Source organism: Aspergillus welwitschiae (assembly GCF_003344945.1).
Source record: "Aspergillus welwitschiae strain CBS 139.54b unplaced genomic scaffold BDQ94scaffold_3, whole genome shotgun sequence".
NCBI lineage: Eukaryota > Fungi > Ascomycota > Eurotiomycetes > Eurotiales > Aspergillaceae > Aspergillus > Aspergillus welwitschiae.
This window is the reverse complement of record NW_020798697.1, coordinates 2,699-18,030: the sequence shown is the minus strand read 5'-3', so window position 1 is coordinate 18,030 and position 15,332 is coordinate 2,699. Positions and strand designations below refer to the sequence as shown.

The 15,332-nt window shown below is 51.2% G+C and overlaps 7 protein-coding genes across 7 annotated transcripts; 3 read left to right on the top strand and 4 right to left on the bottom strand.

Annotated features, from left to right (window-relative positions):
• Positions 1 to 694: 694 nt before the first annotated feature.
• Positions 695 to 1,630, top strand: BDQ94DRAFT_166026 (glutathione S-transferase family protein; the record flags this gene model as incomplete). Its single annotated transcript, XM_026770452.1, has 1 exon — positions 695 to 1,630. One exon carries the CDS (start codon positions 695 to 697, stop codon positions 1,628 to 1,630), a length of 936 nt encoding a protein of 311 aa, XP_026630786.1.
• A 572-nt stretch (positions 1,631 to 2,202) lies between these two features.
• On the top strand, positions 2,203 to 3,411 carry BDQ94DRAFT_181232 (uncharacterized protein; the record flags this gene model as incomplete). The annotated part of the gene is made up of 5 exons (XM_026773845.1): positions 2,203 to 2,278; positions 2,337 to 2,794; positions 2,870 to 3,050; positions 3,119 to 3,229; positions 3,278 to 3,411. The coding sequence occupies 5 exons, from the start codon at positions 2,203 to 2,205 to the stop codon at positions 3,409 to 3,411; spliced, it is 960 nt and encodes a 319-aa protein (XP_026630785.1).
• A 767-nt stretch (positions 3,412 to 4,178) lies between these two features.
• On the bottom strand, positions 4,179 to 7,043 carry BDQ94DRAFT_181230 (acetylcholinesterase; the record flags this gene model as incomplete). The annotated part of the gene is made up of 4 exons (XM_026773844.1): positions 5,515 to 7,043; positions 5,251 to 5,465; positions 4,909 to 5,068; positions 4,179 to 4,728 (listed from the first exon to the last, which is right to left on the bottom strand). Exons 1-4 carry the CDS (start codon positions 6,915 to 6,917, stop codon positions 4,179 to 4,181), a joined length of 2,328 nt encoding a protein of 775 aa, XP_026630784.1. The 5' UTR covers positions 6,918 to 7,043.
• An 89-nt stretch (positions 7,044 to 7,132) lies between these two features.
• BDQ94DRAFT_134976 (Zn(II)2Cys6 transcription factor) lies at positions 7,133 to 9,337 on the top strand. Its single transcript, XM_026764574.1, has 2 exons — positions 7,133 to 7,747; positions 7,958 to 9,337. Exons 1-2 carry the CDS (start codon positions 7,655 to 7,657, stop codon positions 9,143 to 9,145), a joined length of 1,281 nt encoding a protein of 426 aa, XP_026630783.1. The 5' UTR covers positions 7,133 to 7,654; the 3' UTR covers positions 9,146 to 9,337.
• BDQ94DRAFT_181224 (RTA1 domain-containing protein) lies at positions 9,306 to 10,743 on the bottom strand (the record flags this gene model as incomplete). Its single annotated transcript, XM_026773843.1, has 2 exons — positions 10,107 to 10,743; positions 9,306 to 10,009 (listed from the first exon to the last, which is right to left on the bottom strand). Exons 1-2 carry the CDS (start codon positions 10,291 to 10,293, stop codon positions 9,306 to 9,308), a joined length of 891 nt encoding a protein of 296 aa, XP_026630782.1. The 5' UTR covers positions 10,294 to 10,743.
• A 93-nt stretch (positions 10,744 to 10,836) lies between these two features.
• Positions 10,837 to 11,894, bottom strand: BDQ94DRAFT_134972 (Nitroreductase-like protein). Its single transcript, XM_026764573.1, has 3 exons — positions 11,409 to 11,894; positions 11,238 to 11,352; positions 10,837 to 11,150 (listed from the first exon to the last, which is right to left on the bottom strand). The coding sequence occupies exons 1-3, from the start codon at positions 11,742 to 11,744 to the stop codon at positions 10,948 to 10,950; spliced, it is 654 nt and encodes a 217-aa protein (XP_026630781.1). The 5' UTR covers positions 11,745 to 11,894; the 3' UTR covers positions 10,837 to 10,947.
• Positions 11,895 to 13,063: 1,169 nt separating this feature from the next.
• On the bottom strand, positions 13,064 to 15,109 carry BDQ94DRAFT_166019 (Hsp70 family protein; the record flags this gene model as incomplete). Its single annotated transcript, XM_026770451.1, has 8 exons — positions 13,064 to 13,154; positions 13,240 to 13,358; positions 13,435 to 13,588; positions 13,677 to 13,963; positions 14,027 to 14,100; positions 14,168 to 14,234; positions 14,416 to 14,941; positions 14,982 to 15,109. The coding sequence occupies 8 exons, from the start codon at positions 15,107 to 15,109 to the stop codon at positions 13,064 to 13,066; spliced, it is 1,446 nt and encodes a 481-aa protein (XP_026630780.1).
• Positions 15,110 to 15,332: the final 223 nt, after the last annotated feature.

Here is a 15,332-nt window from a genome sequence, read left to right as displayed (position 1 = left end):
TTTTTTTTTTTTTTTTTTTTTTTTTTTTTTTTTTTTTTTTTTTTTTTTTCATACTAAATTACGTCTACCGATAGCGAGTTGAAGTCGGGATTATCCGTATTTCTGTCACTATGTTTATGTTGGATGAAGTACTACCATGTTTGTTATCTGACATTAGCTGCTACGATTAAGGTTGTGTTATCAAGTGAGGAGGCAATGGGTGTTCTGTGTTACTCATGTATGGAGATGACCGTACACTGCGGGTTTGCATCCATATATTAACCTCACACTTTCTACTGGTGAGACATGCTGCAGAATGTCTGTCTATATGACCACAATGAGAGACACGTGATTGTATATCATCACTAAGTATGAAGACAGTGCCCGGACAATGCCTACAAAGAAATGCAACTCATCGGAAAGCAGAGCAGGAAATCAAAAAATCTACTTACCTATGACAGCATGTATAACCATACCCCCAAAACATGCTGGCTTGGACACTACTAGCTAAAAGCATGCTTCCCAACACCCAGCAACCATAACTCTTGTAGCATATGACATGTCTCACCCCGTAGGCATTTCCCTTTCAGATAACTTGCATGCAACTTCCATCCATCCTTTTCAACATATAAGACAACTCTGTGTAACCCTTGATATGAAGTAGATGCAACATCCCTGCACTGCCTGCACCGCCCTCACCTAATCAACAACCATCATGCCTCGAACACGTTCCCACTCCATGCCCTACTCCACCCCCTACCCTTACATCCCAACTTCCCTATACACCCACCCAACCGTTCCCTTCTGCGTCTCCCCAACCCTCGACTACCCCCAGAGTGATGCCTCTTCTTCTCCCCCACCCAGCCCTCCCCAATCCATCACCCCACGTCCCCTCTCCCCACCCCCACACCAACCCTCACACTCCCCACCAGCACCACCCATCCTCCAAAGCAACTACCCCAAACTCTACATCCTCGACGGCGACACCGCCGCCGGCCTAGCAATCCGCTACTTCATCCACGAACGCGGCGGTGTCCGCATACGCGCCGGCTTCATCGACGTCCAACTCAAAGACCAGATCCTGCCCTCCTTCATCTGGGAACAGGAGCATGCGGGTGAACTCCCCATGCTGTTCCTAGACAATCCGACCCGTAGACCGGTGCGCAAAGTCGTCGGCTTCGAAGCCATCACCGAGTACATCGATAGCGTGTCGCCGACGGATCGCTATCTGTACGGGGATACGGAGCAGGAGCGGGCGTTGATCCGCTCGTGCATTCATTGTCTGCGGCGGGATGTGGTCGAGCCGCTGTATGAGTGGAATAATCATTACTTGGGAAACCGGACCGGTGAAGAAGTCACTGGGTATGCGCCTGTGCCGGGACGGAGACGGGCCCTGCAGGAGAGGATTGAGATGACATTGGAGCAGGTGGAGGAGAATCTGGAGGGGCTGGAGTATCTTCTGGGCAAGTTTTGTGCTGCGGATGTGTACCTCTTTGGGATGGTGATTGCGCATGCCGATCGCTGGCCGTGGTTTCTGGATGATGAACGGAGACCGAGAGTCTCGGAGTATTTTGTCAGGATGAGTGAGCGGCCTATGGCGCATTTAGCGGATGAGTTTTGGGATACTACCCGGACGACCGTGGTGGATTAGGATAATGTTTGGGGTTATATATTTGGGACTTCTCTGCTTTGTATATACAGACTGTCTAATATTGTGGGAGTTTCTTTTCTGTCGATATTGTTTGCTTGTTTTGAGTCTGATTAGTTCATGTTCAAGTTGAACGGTCTGCTATAGTATGTCGTACGTGGGTGGGTCAAGCATTGGTCATTTAATATGACAGCTTCTGGGATATGGAATCAAATGTGTGTAGCAGTGTTCATCCGGCTTTGCTCTAGGAATCTACCCGGGCCAAGGGAGAAGCTGTTTCCAGAAGCACCATCAATAGTATGCTTTCGTGTTGAGTCTGGGTTTTGACTTTCGGCATCCCCTCCGTTAGCGCCATGGCGTCCAACAAGGGGTCTCGGTGATAAACCCATTATCATTGGCCGCTGTGGATTAGCGTCTTAGTGGCGCTGCCCCAGCCCGATAAGGATTACAGTATCACAGCATCGGGACTATGGCTAACTCCGTGCTGCAGGCTGTCGAACAGCTACTTAAGGACCACAGCATGGCATTGCGATTTCCATCTTTCCAGTCTAGAAAGCATCAGAATCGTTGTCAACATGCCATCCTTTTCCGCACAGTCCGCTAGTGAAGAAGTCTGCCAAGTCCTGGCGGACCACATCAGAGGGAGCAAAGGTACGTCCAACCATTCCTCCTCAGCGTTTCGAATCATAAGAAGGATCTGACCTCTCAGTCCTCATTACCGGCGTCACACTTGGCAGTGTTGGCGGCGAGGCGGCTCTTCAGCTCTCCCGCCACGCGCCAGCTCTCCTGGTCCTGGCCGGTCGCAACCTGGAGACTCTTCAGGCCACCGAAAATGCCATCAAAGCCGAGACACCGGATGCAAACACCCGACTGCTCATTCTAGATTTGAGCTCGCAAGAAAGCGTTCGCAGGGCAGCTGCGGAGGTGAATAACTATCCGGAGCGCATTGACCATCTTATCAACAACGCAGGCATCATGGCGGCACCGTACTCGACCACGCCAGAGGGAGTGGAACTGCAGTTTGGAATAAATCACATCGGCCACTTTCTATTCACGAACCTGCTCTTGGAGAAGATGGTGAGCAGAGAGTCCAAGGTTCGGGTCGTGAATGTCAGTAGTGCCGGCCATAAGCGGGGACCTGTGAGGTTCGAGGATGTGAATTTCGAGGTTGGTGCAGTCCCGTGATTTATTATTTCGTACAGTTGCGCGCGAGCAAAAGAGCTTTAATTGACGCCGTGGTAGAACGGAAAATGCTACGACAAGTGGCAGGCATACGGCCAGAGTAAGACGGCTAACATGCTCTTCTCGGTATCACTGGCGGAGAAGGCTGGGGACAAAGGAGTGGAGTCATTCAGTCTTTATCCTGGCCGACGAGAGACTGGCATCGGAAGACATTTGAAGCCAGAAGAATGGGTCAAGGCTGGTATGTAGAACTTCTGATGTGACAGCCATTGTCCGGTAGTGTGAAGGATGCTAACTCGATGGCCCAAGGGTGGAAACATGAAAATGGAAGTATCAATGATGACCCTAAGCTGAACTGGAGAACGGCCAGCCAGGGAGCTGCCACCTTGATTGTAGCGGCATATGATCCTAGCATCTCTGGTAAGCACGCTTCACCAATATGGGCGGGTAGATGGTAACGAATTGCAGACAAAAACGGCTCGTATATGGTCAATAATCAAGTAAACAATGACGAGGCGGTGGAATATGCTCTGGATCCGAAAAATGCAGAAAGGCTGTGGAAGCTAAGCGAGGAAATCGTCGGCCAGAAGTTCGAATACTGAATCTTTCCGACGCCATAATCACCGTATGCTGACTAAATCACATTTGTTGGTTCATGGTATTTGGTTATGAGATGGCTGAATGACAGAATGTGGATGGGTAATTTAGTTATCTTCCTTAGCATTGAACGTGCAATAAGCTTGCTGCTACAGCCGAGACTGTAGTTTCTGCGCTGCTTGGCCTACCGCCGCTGCCAGTATAATAGTCCCCAGCCCCTTGTCTGCGCATCCCACCTGGCACTGGGATATGCGGTCAACAAAGCGATGGCAGAGACCGGTAGCCTTCGCCAGACGTCGCTCTAATATCGTCGCGGGTACATGCTGAAATTCTTGAGTTCCTCGCAATACCTTGGCTATCGTAGCATAAACCATTGTCATTCCCAGCCAGTAGAACAATAACAGCGGCACATCATCAGCTTTCGGTATAGATATCTTCTCTTCCGGCTTGCCAGACGGTGTGGCCGTGGGTCCCGCTGTGGGTGGCACGATCATGAACAAAGGATAGCGGCTTTCTGACTGCCATTCGTGATTCCAGTGCAGGAGCTTTCGCTCGAGACTGACAGACACTCGTATCAAGTATGTTGCAGAGTCCCATGTAATCTTGTTGCGAAGAAGCTCATGTTGGGAATATCTGTGTAATTGACCTAACTCGTACAGTATATCAAGGAGTATGTCAAACCTATTAGCTGACGGCTCTGCGTGCGAGGACAAGGTTAAGGAAGGCCCATGATTGATATTGGTACATATATGAAGATACTAAAGGGGGTCAATTAGACGTGCCAGATCATGGATGAAAATGAACCCACCTCAATAGTACGTAGCCGACGCAAATCATGCGCCGTTAACATCTCCGTCGCGGTGTTGGATTCACTAGCTAGCTTGCAGGCTGCCTGAACGTGGACACTCCATGCATGGTCTTGCCCTGACGGTTGTGCGCAGACCTCGTAGAGTGCAAGGATCATGGCAGTGCGGACGAGATCAGAGCAGTAGTCTACTTCTGTTAGTGCACATATTTGCTGCATTGCTTGCACGTAATGGTGTCTGCTGTAATGTGCCAGCGCGTCGTCCTGTTGCAAGGAGGCCATATGTACAAGTGTCAATGCAGCGAGGGCTGTCCTGACGACTGGCGACTCGGACTGAACGAAGGAAGAAAACAATTCTACCCAGTGGACAGGCGACTGGTTCTTTGTCGAATCTGGAGCCTCCGGGGGTAAGTAGTCGCGCAGAAAGATCGAGACCAATTGTACTTGGTGCTGGTACACCATCAAGGATCGACCGTTCCGTCCAGCGATGGCGGTGTTCATGGGACGTGTGTGACTTCTATTCAATCAACGAATTACTCCATCTATACTAGGGCTGTAGTAACAACTTACAAGTCAGAATAGCCCCCACAATTGCGAGCTGAGGATTGGCACCGCATACAAGCAGGCCGGGTCTTGTCGCACTGGCGTGCCCGGAAAGTAAGGCATCAGCTACTAATTGTTTCGGTCGATGGATCACAATATCTCACCTTGACCTTGCGCAGCAGGCAAGTCCGACAGCTTTGAGCCCTCCAGGTGCTCCGACCCATTTTGAAGATACAATCCTGTCCTCAACTGATTTTGTCGCATGAATGCCGGATGGATGTCAAGAAGGAGGGAAAGCGTGATGGATGGCGAGGCTAACGGCTCAAGCGACCGCCGGCACATGACTACGAGCGTGATTAGCGGACACTAATTCGCTTCAGCTAATCAATAACGATAAAGCCAGGTTATGTTGAATCTTGCTTTCTTGGATTTTTGTTTCATGAAAAAGTCTACGTGCTCTCTCCACCCCCAGTTATGCCCTGTCAAGCCTCCGAACGACCCGAAAACACATCCATCAACTGCAAAAGACTATCCCATCGGCCGTCCTTTTGAACCTCAATCGTGCCCTCTGGGGTCATCACCTTGTACTCATCTGCCGACCGTGTGCCATACTCGTAATCAGGCTGGTCATTTACAAAGGCCACTAGATCTCGGATCCAGTCGTCCATCAAAATGCGCTCTGCCGGACTGGGCCCATGCATGATTGAGTAACTGGATGCTGTCAGTACTGTCTCTAGCTAGGTGACGCAGGTTTGCTTACTTCCAGATCGGTCTGTCCATGCTGTGACTCACCCCGAAGGATGCTGGCGCCACCTTTTCAGTGATGAACGACATTCGGTAAGCGATCAGATATCGCCAGACATCCTTAAGATCCACCCCGTGCTCTAGGAGATTGTTCACCAAAAACCGGTAGGGCGCTCGAACTTGCCCGTCGGCGATAATCTGTCCGAAGACAGATTGCCATTCCTGCTTGTCTGTGGAATCTGGTAGGGCGTAATGCCGTAGTAGACGGTCCGTTGTGGCAGGAGAATAGTAGTTCGATACTTGCAGTTTCATAGACTCCACATTGGCCTCCGGACCATTCGTCACGGCATACAGTGTGTTTTCGTCCCGGACTTCCCCAATGAACAACCGCAGGCCGCGTTTCTTGAACTCGGCGGCGAAAGATCCATTGCGATAGTAGTCAAAGACGCCTGGCTGGATGAAGACACCATCGGTGACCGGTCGGAAAGTGTGGTGTTTGAGTTTCATGATCGCATCACATAGGTCCGGTGCACTTATGGCTCGCAGCTTCTCCAACTTCTCTGCCCCTGTCAAGTCTGCTGGAACGTCAAAGTGCTGACACAATTCATCGAACTGTGGCTGGCAATCCTGTACGGTCTTGGGCTGGGATGGAATCGCGTTGGAATGCATGTACAGTCTGCGGAATTTGTTACGCATGGCGTCCTCCATCTCACCCTGGAAGTCATAGAGAACCTGAGCTTGAACCGCGTAAGCGCCAGCACTGCGACCCGAGATTGTGATGTTCTCTGGGTCTCCCCCAAATGCAGCAATATTCTGGTACACCCATTCCAGGGCGAGTCGCTGGTCCCAAAGGCCATAGTTGCCGACTTCTTGGCCAGCCGACTCCTCCCGCAGCGCCTCGCCCGCCAAGAATCCAAAGACATTCAATCGGTAGCCCACTGCAATGAAGATGGCATTCAACTTTGCAGTGGAGATGAGTTCGGTGGGGTCCATTCCCGGCTCTTGGCTGGGGTCGCCAATCTGGAACCAGCCCCCATGAAACCAGATGATGACAGGCCACTTGGGATTGCGCACTTGGGGATCAGGAACGGGTGTCCAGATATTGAGGCGCAGACAATCCTCATGGTAGGTATGTTTAGGCCCACCATGGGAGCTGACGGCCTTGGAGTAATTAGGCTGCGGGCAGACGGGCCCAAATCGCGTCGCATCGTAAGTATCCCCGGGCTGGCCTGCGGGGAGCTGTTGCAAAGGGTAGGGTTGAGGTTTACGCCATCTCAAGTCACCGACGGGGGGTTGTGCGTATGGAATGCCGGCGAAGCGTCTCGATTGGGTGCCATTCTGCAAACCTTTGACAGAGCCAGTCGTTCCCGGCAACTGAATCTGACACTCGGATGTTTGGTAGGAGATGTGGTTTCCCATGTTGCGATAGATTCACTGGTTTAACATTGAGAAAATGACGGGGCTTGGAAGCAAAGGATAACAACGTGGCTTCTTTGAAGTGTTGAAGAGAGGAGGGGTAGTCAAGAGTTTATATCCAGCATAGCCGGTCGCCGATAGATTGTGCTAGTATACTAGTAGATACTACTAAGTAAAGACTATTCCGTTAAGTGCCCTGGTTATCTACCTGCGTGAGGGGTGCGGGCGCCATAAGCCCCAGATACACTCTTATTGGTCGGTGGGCTAACGGTGCCTGTGCCAGATAAGATACTCGGGTTAGGGAAGAGATCGGCATTCTTCGGAGACGCGTGAGGGGATTCCGGTCAGGGGGAAGTCGATGAAACTGTTGAAACTGTGATCCTACTGGTTCAGGGCAGAGTGTAGGCATCCGTCATTCTTGTTCATGGTCCGTCGGCCTCTATTTTAGGCACCGATCGATGCCAAAACCCTAATTAAGGGACAGGGACGCAGCAAGATCAGGTTATATGACCCTCCATCGGGCTGCATCTTGTGGCCGACCAAGACGCCAGGCAAGGCTTCCCCGGCGGGGACTTCTGAACCAAGAAACTGACGCCGTTGTTTCCGTCTTGGAATGTCCTGAAAGAAGGTTTGAGCTGGCGAAAAATTCTGCTGACTTCACGTGACCGTGCCTCAGGTCTCAATCCCCCAAGGGGGCAACTTCAGAACGAATACGATGATCTCCATCCTCCACGCCAACCATGAACGATCAGCTGCCCATGCAGATTCGCTCGCGGAGGTCACACAATAAGTCCCGCGCAGGATGTCAGAATTGTAAGAAACGGCGTGTCAAGGTAGGCCCTCAAACTGCATCTGCCCGGTGGAAATCGGATGAACGTTTTCAACCCTCTGCAGTACTATATATACTACTTCCCTTCTACTAGTACTATATGGACTATAGAGCATTTTCCACCACGATGTTGTCTATTTTTCGTGCTTTGGCTTGCTTTATCCCCAAATCTGCCTCCTATACACCCCTCTCCGGTCATACTGACTCTCCCCAGTGTGATGAGAAAAAGCCACAATGCACCAAATGTGTGCGACATTCGATCGAATGTGATTTTGCTTCCCCGGCCTCGTCGACCTCCCCAGATCCAACCCGCCGATTCCGGTTTCGACCATCCAAATATCAACCCGGTTCACGGACATCACCTCCAAGCACTCATACAGAAGCTGTAAGAAGCTCAGCTGCATCCACATCCACCGGAGTGCAATGTGATCTCGCCGGCAGTGGCCTTTCCGGCGGCATCTCCTTCGCCGATCTGAAGCTCTACCACCATTTTGTGACCTCGACCTACAAAACCTTGACAGACGAGAAAATGGACCACAAACGCGTCTGGTCACATCATGTTCCGCAATGGGGTATCTCGTTCCCCTCCATCATGCATCTAATCCTGGCGCTGTCGGCGCTGCATCTGGCGCATGGGGATCCCGCCTCGCGCACGCAGTTCATCGCTCAAGCGGACGATCACTTCACCTTTGGCGTCCGATCGGTATCTGCTGTTCTGTGTCTGCTCAATACGGAAAACTGTCAGCTGATCTACATGTCTGCGGCATTGATTTGCCTGGTGTATTTCGGTCGTGGACCCCGTCATGGCGAGTATCTGGTGTTCAGTGACACCGGCCAGTCCGAGTGGCTCGTTCTCTTGCATGGTGTCCATTCTATTATCTCGCAAAATCATGATCGTGTCTTCACCGGAGTTCTAGAGCCGATACCGGACAATAGTATCGGTGGCGTGAGTGCCGAGTTGCAGGGAGAACTGGACGAGCATCTGCAACAGGTTCGACAAGTCCAGGCTTTTATCCTGTCTCATGTTACCGATGAAATGTCCCGAGCTATGTTTGAAGCTACCTTAAATGACCTGCGCTCGGCGTTCGAGGAAATATATAAGCTGCGCAGCGCTGGGAAGGATGGCATCTGTCTGATGCATCTGGTGATAGGGTGGGTGTACCGTTTACGGGCCGAGATGATCTCCCTGTTGGAGCAGAAGGACCGATACGCATTGATTGCCTTTGGGCATTGGAGTATCTTACTGGTGTATATGCGGTCATCGTGGCTGATGCAGGGATGGGATGCGCATGTGCTACATGGTGTGCGCACGTCCTTGGGAGAGGAAGACCAGCACTGGCTTGCGTGGCCGATCCAGGTGATTGAAGGGGGAGCATCTACACCTACTACTTCTCTACTGTGATAGTTATATAATAACAGACTGTATATTCTTATCTACATATGAATGACCGGAATAACGAACCACATTAAAGAAAAACATCTTGAACCCTTCCCAAACCATATGCACCAAAATAACCCAATGACGAAACAAAACTAGAACTAATCAGAGTACACAGAAAATCTTAAGCCCCCCTCTCCTCATGCCCAATATCTGTCATGGGCTGACAATACTCCGCCGCCTCCTTGGTCCTCCTCGCCTTCTTAATCAACGTCCCCGGATGATAAACCGCCAACACGGCCATAGAAGCAAACATCAACGCGGCATCAAACACATAGATATAGACCTCCTCGGTATTCAAGGGCGATGTCTCATTGGCCCCAAACTGCACCGTCCGGACAAAGTTTCTCACCATCAAAGTCCCACACGCCACATACAACGCCCACATATACCGCTTCCATCCGTCCATCAACCACGGATTCTCATTGACCACCCACGTTGGCTCGCGACTCAACCGCAGGTGAAATACAACGGCCACCCACACAAACAATAGGAAGATCACCAGAGAGAAAATCAATCCTGCCAGGACGGCTTTGATACCCGTTTTCATGAGGTGCTCGTCACCGGTGACTTGCACCCCGGCACCGGCGATCTGCGTCAGGAAGCAGATGACGTCGTTGAGGACGAAGATCTTGGTGAGCCATTTGGGCCGGATGACGGAGTGGTGCTCGGCGGCGAAGGCGACGATCATGCGTCCGAGGATCATGTAGATGGTGGCGGCGATGAAGGGCGGCGCGCAGAGGATGAGCATCTCTTGCAGGGCCCAGGGGCCGATGAGGGTCCGGCCTTGGTGGGACCAGGCACGGCCATAGTAGCCAAAGGTTTCACCTGATGGGAGATTCTGTTAGATGGATGGATGAATGAGTGGATGGATGTCGTGGTAGGGCTTGGGGCAATGGACAGGGTAAAGAAGGGCTCGACGCACATATTCCCCCGATCACAAGCGGGATAAAGTATGCGGCGCGGTAAGGAAACATCATGACGAAGTGAACAAGGGTCGTAATGCCGAAAATGGCCATGAAGGCGTACCCGGCTGTCGCAGAGGGTGTGTAAGGATAGAAGTCGACATAAGGGTCGGAGCCATTGACACCGGGGTGGAATTGAAAGTCCATGATGAGAGTTCACGGACTGAAGTAAAATACGATTCTGGCTTCTAAGAACGGTTGGATGTGTGAGAGTCTGAAATTCTCAATCTCTGGATTGATGGTCTTATATGTAAGATGACCCTGGAGGAGATCCATGGTGGTATTACCGAATCGGGTAATTCGTGAGCGAGTACGAGCGGGTGCGCGATGAGCTTGTTCGGCGGGACAACAGTGGAGAGGGCTAATTATAGCTGTCGGCGCAACAGGAACAGAGGCCACGAAGATAAGCATTTTCCAAGACCCAGACTCGTTGCGTGTATGTTTCATCCTTGCCAATGGTCTTGCATTTCTTGCCCATGGGTTGAACTGTGTCCAATCCCTTCTGTGGGCAGATGCGGGGTGCCACAAGGCAACGATGATTCCGTAGCAGGGACACTCTCAGGCACCCAAACTCTGTGCCGTGCTCTAACTAGTCTGTTTTCAGACTTGATGGCACTTAGCTCACGACAGCTAGAGCAGTGCCGATCACCCCTACCAGTTCCAGCACGCCTACGCATATATACGAGAATATTGCAAAAAAACTAGGAAAGTTCTATTCGAGCAACGGAAATGCCTCCAATGCAAGACTCCGCAAGTCTAATCTATCACGCTAAGTCCAGAATTGCATCAATCGTAATGCATCTATTTGCCAAAGACCTTGAAGCGGTCCTCCAGGGGCGCGAAAGCCTTCTCGCCAGGCTCCGAGGTAGGGACGCCAAAGACCAGCTGAGCATCGAGCTTCCAAGAGGCCGGCAGGTTCCACTGCTTCTGGATCTGCTCGTCAACGAGCGGGCTGTAGTGCTGCAGGTTGGCACCGAAGCCCTCGGACTCCAGAGCGGTCCAGACTGGGAAGGGAGTCAGCGACTGTTGATGACACATGGTAAAGCCCGTCATGGACCGATGATAATTGTGAAAGAGGGTCGATGACTTACCAAGGTACTGGGACATGGCATTGGACTCCAGGGCAAAGGGGTCAAACTTGTCGGCGTAGATGGCGAACTTCTCCTTGATACCGGCGAGGGAGTCATAATCGACGAAGAAAAGGACCTATTGTTGGTTTAGCGGGATATGTTGGTCAAGCCAGATTATAAGGGCAAACAGACCGTTCCGTAGCCCGCGCGGAAGGCTTCCAGCTTGGGCTTGGTCTGGTTCTCAAAGTTCTCCTTGGGGAGGTGGCCAGCGGCAACCAGACCCTCCATGGCAGCGATGGCGATGTCCCAGACCTTCTGGTGCTCCTCCTTCAGCAGCAGGACGACGCGGGAGGTCTGAGTGTTGAAGGAGCTGGGCACGTGCAGGACGGCATCAGCGACGATGCTCTCGATGGCATCGTCGGAGATGGGGCTCTCGGCCTTGAGGCCGTAGTAGGTGCGGCGGGCCTTGACCAGCTCCAGGAGGGAGGTGGTGGCAGGGTTTTTGAATTGCGGCTGAGTGGAACCCATTGTGGAAGTATTATAGTAAAATTGTTGGTTTATCGATGAAGTTGAATTTGATTGATATTGATAGAATGTCAAACTTGATGTCGGGGCGGGACTACGGCTTATATAGATATGCGGTATTTGATTTTACCCCGCCAGTCTGGTGGGGGACATTTTTCCATTCTATTGAACACTTTCACCTTCCTCATTATTTTTCATTATTATCAATCTGCATTACTGTGGCGTGATTACCACGCTGGACCAATCAGGATTTGTAAGCCGGAGAGAGAGACCCTCACTAAACACTCAGGGAATTAATCAGCTCTTAGCAAGACGCGGAATTAGCTGCCTTCCACCGGAACACGGATTTACGCCAGTAGGTAAGCAGGTGCTTTCGTTCATCTTTGCGCACAGATTCTGCTGCAAACTTCCATGCTCCTCTCCCTTAGTTTATCCAGTGAAGTATATAGTTACTATGAGGGGATGCATGGATGAGTGGCCGGAATTGAAGTCAGGCACGTGAGGACGATTCCTTTGATGCCTGAATGAGGAGTCACGACTCAGAGCTCCACGTGATCGGCACTTTTATTCGGCCCGACGGGCACATGACTTTCTATATGCCTCAGGCAGAAATGCGGATGATCCTCGGCCAAGAATTACTAACTCTAGTAGTACTGCTTCGTATGTTTCTATGCAGTTAACCTCGATCTATCCTACTATTATCTATTCCATTATCTAGCCTATTATATTCCCTCGCGGTTCATTATACTTCCGCTGTCTCTATGTATAAAGCTTCTCTTTTGTAGCAAGCTAGCTTCATACCTATCATTCCCGGCACCTCATCATCTCGCATCCGACGCGAACAATTAATGCTTACCTATTTACCCGGAAGCATGACTGGCGTGGAAATAAATGCAATACCCTGACAGAACACGACAAATATAACAAAAAATTAATCCATCGAAGCATCAACCTAAAAACATTCTAATCTATATGCCATGCCGAGAGACCAAAAAGAAAGACCCATAATGACACATCCGTTACCTGTTGACACGCCGAACATTCTAGAAAGCAACCAGCTAGAGGCCACCTGAAGCGAGAAAGCGAAGAAAGAGAAGAAGCCCGTAAGAAAGGGAGATGCGATGACCGCAAAAGGAGAAGAGGATTATCTGGCTGTCCCACGAATCATACCAGGTGCAACTCTTTTTTTCGCGGGGTGTACCAGCTGGGCTATTCTCTCAACAAGATGAGAATCGGGCTGGCGCCCATGTGTGGTCCACACTTCCCATTGGATTTCCAGTTGTGCACCATAGTTAATGACCCATGAAACTTTTACTGGGTACTCACGGTAAGCCACCTGCCCCCGCCAGAGCGTCTCCAAGCTGTGCTGCATTTGGGTGGGTGCGGTAGCTGGGGTGTAATTCACGAGGACGGCTAAGATAACATGTTAGTCGCCAAGGGAGATCCAGCCCGACGAAGGGAAGGCTGGAAGATACGCGAAAGAGGAATAGAGAGATACTGACGTGGACTTCCATCTGGCGGTCCTAAGCTGAACAGGTTGATGTTACGCCCCATCTCATTGGGCCGGAAGCGTACTACCGCCGGGAACTCTCCTTGCCGCGGAACATTCCTGCACCCCTTATAGGGTCAATGGTGTTAGCCAATCCCTCTCTCACACTCTGCCATGTCTCCTGAGATAGCCGAGATGTCTCACCTGTCTGATGGTAACAAATGTGTGACAGCCGTTTGTAAACCCATTGTGCCCTGGTTCGATGAAGGGAAGCCAAAGCTCATAGCCTTTCAAGCTCTCAACGCGTCGTGGCTGATCGATCGCCTGCAATACCGCCCGGCGCGCGACGGCACTAATACTACCAAAAAAAAGTCAGGATCTGTATCCCTGCCTGGAACATAGCGAGAGGCATTAAACCAGGGTGATCGGAATTCGGTTTGACTTACGCCTGGGTTATGGGACCCAACAACCCTGGCCGGCTGTCCGCGGGAAGATCGTCGAGGCAGTTTCGCATGTACACGCGGAAGTACTGGGATTTACTCATTCCTGCTACCACGACGACCTTGGTTACTTTACCTCGGTATCCTGCGATCATCTGCGAGATCAAATCATAAACCTTGGTTACCAGCAGACGAAAGGCGGCGACGAGATCCGCGAAATCAAATCGATGGGGGACAAGAGCATGCCCCCTCAAGATCTGAACCTCAACGTGGCTCCCCTCCTCGCCAGTAAACTACTGCTTGGCTTCATTAACAGCACGGCGTGCGATAGCTGCAGGCTGACCACGCCGGAAAACCTGGGTGCTGTGGAACCTATTGCGAAGTTGCTGGACCAGACCTGAATCTACATCCACACCCCCACAACGGATACCTGGGCCGGATTAGCTATCAATCACACCGGCCAGACCAACCGTAAACCAAATGCTGTCAATACATACTTCTTGGCACGTGCGGGGCCTTCATGTTGTGGGGCGGCAATCCGTCCACCTCGATAATGTCTAGATCCTAGAACGCTCCATGTTAGCCTGACTGGCCCATCCATGACCCTGATTAAGCACCCTTACCGTTGTGGCTCCGCCACAATCACAAACTAGGAGCACATCCCCAGGATGAATCCCAGCTAGTCATTTCGTCTTGCACATCATCCTGGAATGTGAGAGGGAGATGTTGGAGGATTGTTGCTCACCTGGATGCCTTGACTGGCCCTGAGACTGAATTCAACCCATCGGGCCGCAGCCCAAGACTCAGAAGTGTATAGTACCTGGTGGCCTGGCAACTCGAGGCGGGCGTGCGTAACGGCATCTCGGAATACCTGCGATCCAACAAGAGGCCAGCAGCCTGGCATGGCCAGGCACCAGGTTACCTGAGGATTCACCGTGTGTGTCCGGAGCGTCGCAAGAATTTGCAATCGAAGTGCACCCAAAAAGTCCCCGATGACTGTCTCCACTGATCTTTCACCTGTTGTACCTATTCTCCCAGTCACGATGCCTTCTAGCTTGGATCCGCGTATATGCAAAGCCGGCGATCCGTCAACAAGAAGTTTCGTCCAGGCTAATGCGTCATCGCAATCGACAGCCTGGTGACCCCAAACAAATCCACCGTTGGTATCGTAAGCCATAACAGACGGTATACACCAGTCATCATCGTTTCCAGGCGTCCAAACACGGATGGGGATGTTGGGGCCGGCGTAGGTTATCACTATGGCGAAAATCCTTTCAATGTTAGTGGCTGCCCGGCCCAGATACAATCAACATTCCCACCAAGCAGATAAAGAGGTGGGGTGAGGGAGGGCTGGGGTTGGAGAAGGGTGGCTTGCCAGTCTTTGTAACACCAACGTCGATGCCTACGGAGTATTTGTCTGGGATTGGTTCAGTAGACATGGTTGATCATTGAAGATCCAGTATAATGTGGTGAGAAAACGAAAGATGGCGAAGTAAGAAACCGTAGACGACGTCTGATACTTGAACTTTACCAAGATGGACCCTGGGAAAACACACGATTGAACTATAGTACTTATATCTCTACCATGTCTCTCATGGAGCGGGGGAGGTACACTATTATAATTCCAAAGGCGCCAGTTAATTTTGAAAGAGTAGGTAAATC

Excerpts from the sequence above, each read along its gene's own strand:
- BDQ94DRAFT_134976 (XM_026764574.1), top strand. The coding sequence starts at position 7,655 with ATGAACGATCAGCTGCCCATGCAGATTCGCTCGCGGAGGTCACACAAT. Across the intron at positions 7,748-7,957 it reads GTAAGAAACGGCGTGTCAAG|TGTGATGAGAAAAAGCCACA; the intron begins GTAGGCCCTCAA and ends GACTCTCCCCAG.
- BDQ94DRAFT_134972 (XM_026764573.1), bottom strand. The coding sequence starts at position 11,744 with ATGGGTTCCACTCAGCCGCAATTCAAAAACCCTGCCACCACCTCCCTC. Across the intron at positions 11,353-11,408 it reads TCCGCGCGGGCTACGGAACG|GTCCTTTTCTTCGTCGATTA; the intron begins GTCTGTTTGCCC and ends AACCAACAATAG. Across the intron at positions 11,151-11,237 it reads TGCCATGTCCCAGTACCTTG|TCTGGACCGCTCTGGAGTCC; the intron begins GTAAGTCATCGA and ends CTCCCTTCCCAG.